Source organism: Pogona vitticeps, chromosome 12 (assembly GCF_051106095.1).
Source record: "Pogona vitticeps strain Pit_001003342236 chromosome 12, PviZW2.1, whole genome shotgun sequence".
Classification (NCBI taxonomy): domain Eukaryota; kingdom Metazoa; phylum Chordata; class Lepidosauria; order Squamata; family Agamidae; genus Pogona; species Pogona vitticeps.
The window spans coordinates 10,660,353-10,665,418 of NC_135794.1; the positions used below are offsets into that span (position 1 = coordinate 10,660,353).

Consider the following 5,066-nt stretch of genomic DNA (forward strand, 5'->3'; position numbering starts at 1 on the left):
CAAGCGAGCAGAGCACGGAAACATGGCTGTTTTGGACTGGACTGTAGGGGAGTAAGGGAGAGGGGGGGGGGTCTGGAAGCTGCCATGCCAAAAAAAAGGGGGGCAGTGGTTGATGTTGCATCTCTTCCTCCCGTAAAGAAGCTTTTCCACACTCTGAAATAGATCTGAGCTGGATGGCTGAGATTTCTGTTCTAATCCGAGGGCTGAGTTTCAGCAAGAAAGTCTCAGCCACTTTGGTCCAGGACACCTGGAAGGCCCTCTCTTCGAGGGGGGTCCCTGCTGCACATCCGACCTTGTCGGAAGGCTGGGCTGGTGAGTGCGGGAGACCAGGCTTCTCCCTGACCAGCACCTCAAGGACAGGAGGCCCATCCGGGAAGTCAGGCTGCCTCCAACCTGGTCCGACATCCAGGGGTCAGCTGAGGCGATATGGTCTGAAAAGGCCTTTCCTCCTTAAGAACCCACTTTGTATCAAGAGGTCTTTTCAAATACATAAATTGGACAAAGACGGCTTCAAACAGACTTTTCTGAAATGGGACTCAATGTGATCTTGGGCTAGATAAAGATGAGCAGCACTCAAGCTGGCCTGATTTTGGAGGAAAGCTTGTAGATCGACCTGCTGGCATTATGGATGCTTTATGTGTGTATGGTGCATGCCTTATCTTCGTATGATGCGTACATCCGAAATTTGAAAGTCCACTCTCTGTCTTTTCCTCTCCTTTTTTAGGCATGCAAAATGGCCTTTTTGCAGTGTCTGCCCTTTGTGACCAAAAGACACCTTCAGCAGCTGCACCAGACCACCGAGAGCAGCAACATAAACGCTCTCTGCCAACAGCTAGTGAGCAAGAGAGAAGGGGGGAGGAAGAGAGGCTTTTGGACTGGGAGTGAGAAGGCGGGGGAGGGACAGGAGTTTGAATTAACCAAGCCTAAGTAGACTGTCATTGCCAGCTAAAGTATTGGCCACATCTTTCCAAAAGGTTCCAAGGGGGCTTTTATAATTTTTAAAAAACAACAACACCAAAGTTGAAATCTAATCATAAAGGGTTGCAGTGTTTGAAAAGCATGACACGAGTCTCCTACTAAAACTCCCCAATGAAGAAAAAAAGCTGGTTCTGATCTGGTTCCAAGGCTACCCCTTGACAGCCTTCTCTGGAAGGTTGGCGGGAACCGAATCCAGCTCCTTCGGCCACGCAGGGACGAGAGGACACACTCCCTCGTCCCCCACAGAGAACCCAGGGTGGTGTATGTAGTGGACAGAGCGGTGGACTAGGACTCCGGAAGCCTGGCTTTCCATCCTCCCTGCGGCGAGGAGACCAGGTGCCAGGGCCCGTTGCACCCACACGCCCGGTCGTGCCTCCGGTTCCACCACGGAGGTGCAGACGGAGACCTTGTCGATTGGATGTGGCAAGTGAGGAACAAAGAGGACAGAACCCCTGAAAGGAATCTGGCCGTTCTCGTAAGCTGGAAAAGGGATGGATCGGTTTTACTGACATGTACAGTAGTAATCAGGAAAAAAACACCCAAAAAGTGTCTCTTTCAAAAAAGGCAACACAGCATTGTGAGGGATCGGCCCAAGACTTGAATAAAATCCGTGCCGCCACCCTCAGGAGTATCATGGTGTTCTTTGGACCATGGATTTGGGCGGCACAACGAACTGAAGTGATTTTTACATCCCTCTTTAGGTCCAAGAGTGCCCCCACCTGAGCATGGGCCTCCAGAGAGACCTTGTGCCCTACTTCCAGAGCAGGCAGGAAGAGCTCCAAAGGAGAGCTGTGGAGATCTCAGGTAACCGGACAATCCTCTGAGCGGCCCAGCGGGGAATCCCAAAGAGAGGTCTGAACCACCGGGCTGGGCAGCAGTTCTGAGGGAGAAGATGGTCTCTTGAAGGATCTGAAGGGCCCTTCCACAAATCCCAGAAGTCAGGGAGGCCGGAGGAAGGGAAGAGACACCTACGAGGGTCTCAAAACCTCTAAGAAGTGCCGACCGACCGGGCTCAAATGTCGCCCAGCTACCCTCTACCCCAGTCTCCCTCCTCTTCACTTCTTTTGGAAACTCTACGGAAGTTTTCCCTCAGAAATGCATGTGCTCTCCAGGGGGTCAATTCTGTCACGCTTCGGGTCTTACCAGCTTCCTCTTCTCCCTCATTAACCCCTCTCCAACTTTTGTTTTCCTTTTTATATGGAATTCGTGCTGCAACCCCTGCTCAGTGAGGGTGTCGGAAGCAGCCTCAAGCGGATTCCCACTATAGGGAAGGGTCGAGCCCTCTCTCGACTTCCAAGGAATCCCATCTAGCAGCTTCTGTGGGCAAAGGGAGAATAGTGGGAGGGGCGCTTCCTTCGGTCCAAATCCTCCCCTCGGGAAAGGCCACCTGACCCTCTGCTCCCTTCATGCCTTTCCCTTAGGAGCCCTCCTCCAGAGCACCCCAGTCACAGCGCTACACGAAAGAACGCTGCAGCTTCTTCTCACCGGTAAGGCACGGGAGCGATGGGGGCCATCGGGTCTCGCTGCCCACCTCAGTGCTCTCTCCTTGCTGAAAAAATGGGTGGGTCGTTGGGGGGAAGAAAGGGAGGGAAGATGAAGATTCCTTTCGCTTCCAGAAGGAGGCCCCATCACAAAATACAGGTTTGACCCTCCATTGACCAGACATTGGATTCCGGAGGGTCTGGAGGAAGCCCAAGCGTTGAGCTCCCGCATTGGCCGCCTAATGCAGGGTTGATCCATGGATGCTTTGCCCACCTCTTGTTTCAGAACTCGCCCCATTGCAGGGGGACGCAAGCACAACCCTGCAATCAGCAGCGGAAGCTCTACAGGACCACGTCCATCAAAAGACGGCAGAGCTTCAGGACAACGCCACGCGTGGAAGCAGCACCACTCAGAATTCAGCCACATGGTACCGGCGGCTACTTGGTTTTCGCCGGCACTAAATGTACGTATGTGGTTCTAAAACGGTTTTCTACAGTGTTAAAAGCCAGGGTTGGTTTTACATGGCGTTCCTGAAGTACTCCACCCAGGTGTTGTGGGAGAGAAGGCCGAATAACCAACTCTGGCCGCGGCGGTGGTGGTGGCGGCGGTTGAGGAAGGAGCAACTTGAGGGGAGGTGGAGGTGGCGGGGAGGGTTCAACAGGAGCACAAGAGGAGAAGGTAATTTCTCCTTTGTTACAACCGTTTTTCTCTGAGCTCCTCCCGAAAGGCACACCTTGGACACGCATCGGGGTTGGACTGGAGCCGGGAAAGTGAGGGCGCCGGGTTACTCTACAGGCAGCCTGAATGGAGACCTTTTTCCTTGTGTGATCACACCACTAGATCCTTAGAAAGAAGGGTTAATGTGCTTCATTGACAAAGGGGGGAAGTGAGCTCAAACGTTCCTTGGAAACATCAGTAGGACCCTCCAGGGCCTCTCCGCAGACTTTCCATTGCTTTCTTGCTCTTTTCTTCCTCCAGGCCATCCATCGAGAGCAAAGGCTTCACCCCATGAAAGAGAACTTCTACAGCCGGGCATTCGCCAACCATCGGACGAGATCCAAGAACTGACTCGTGGGACTGGAGGAACAGGCCGACAGATTCGATGTTGAGAAAAGAAGGGAGAGGCTCAGGTTTGAGGGTACCAACTCCTCGCCATTTCTCAGATCCTCCTCTGGCCTAGAGAAGGTCAGGTAACGAATGAATTCTGCAGGTTTGGTCCACCGCTGATCTTCTCTGAGGAACTGGAATCCGTCAGGGATTGAAGGCAGCTCTTCTTCCTGAATGTTCTTTTGTTGAAAAATTATTTAGATCATTGAAGAAAAAAACGCCAAAGCAAACGAGATGCACAACCATAGGTTAAAAAAACCATAATAATAAGATGAAGACAAACTGAGGGGGATTAAACTTTCTGGTCACACTGATCAAATAAACCCAGACAAAAATCAGAGGTTTCCAATTTGGTACAAAAAATATATAGAGATGGTTGTTGTGGGTTTTTCCCATCCCTATCTAAATTCCTTTCCTAAACATTTCCTTTCCCATCCCTACCTAAACTCTTTTCCTCCCCCTTTCCTTTCCTTTCCCTTCCCTAACTAATCTCCTTTCCTCCTTCCTTTCCCATCCCTAACTAATCTCCTTTCCTCCCCCTTTCCTTTCCTTTCCTTTCCCTTCCCTAACTAATCTCCTTTCCTCCCTCTTTCCTTTCCCATCCCTAACTAATCTCCTTTCCTCCCTCTTTCCTTTCCCATCCCTAACTAATCTCCTTTCCTCCCCCTTTCCTTTCCTTTCCTTTCCCTTCCCTAACTAATCTCCTTTCCTCCCTCTTTCCTTTCCCATCCCTAACTAATCTCCTTTCCTCCCTCTTTCCTTTCCCATCCCTAACTAATCTCCTTTCCTCCCCCTTTCCTTTCCTTTCCGTTCCCTAACTAATCATCTTTCCTCCCTCTTTCCTTTCCCTTCCCTAACTAATCTCCTTTCCTCCCTCTTTCCTTTCCCATCCCTAACTAATCTCCTTTCCTCCCCCTTTCCTTTCTTTTCCCTTCCCTAACTAATCTCCTTTCCTCCCTCTTTCCTTTCCCATCCCTAACTAATCTCCTTTCCTCCCCCTTTCCATTCCCATCCCTAACTAATCTCCTTTCCTCCCTCTTTCCTTTCCCATCCCTAACTAATCTCCTTTCCTCCCTCTTTCCTTTCCCATCCCTAACTAATCTCCTTTCCTCCCCCTTTCCATTCCCATCCCTAACTAATCTCCTTTCCTCCCTCTTTCCTTTCCCATCCCTAACTAATCTCCTTTCCTCCCCCTTTCCTTTCCCTTCCCTAACTAATCTCCTTTCCTCCCTCTTTCCTTTCCCATCCCTAACTAATCTCCTTTCCTCCCTCTTTCCTTTCCCATCCCTAAGTAATCTCCTTTCCTCCCCCTTTCCTTTCCTTTCCGTTCCCTAACTAATCATCTTTCCTCCCTCTTTCCTTTCCCTTCCCTAACTAATCTCCTTTCCTCCCTCTTTCCTTTCCCATCCCTAACTAATCTCCTTTCCTCCCCCTTTCCTTTCCTTTCCCTTCCCTAACTAATCTCCTTTCCTCCCCCTTTCCTTTCCTTTCCCTTCCCT

The 5,066-nt window shown here is 50.7% G+C and overlaps 1 protein-coding gene across 1 annotated transcript; it reads left to right on the top strand.

Moving 5' to 3' along the window:
* Positions 1–626: 626 nt before the first annotated feature.
* On the top strand, positions 627–3,995 carry LOC144584527 (uncharacterized). The gene is made up of 5 exons (XM_078380838.1): positions 627–835; positions 1,680–1,782; positions 2,400–2,465; positions 2,746–2,923; positions 3,439–3,995. Exons 1-4 carry the CDS (start codon positions 734–736, stop codon positions 2,919–2,921), a joined length of 447 nt encoding a protein of 148 aa, XP_078236964.1. The 5' UTR covers positions 627–733; the 3' UTR covers positions 2,922–2,923; positions 3,439–3,995.
* The last annotated feature ends 1,071 nt before the right edge of the window (positions 3,996–5,066 follow it).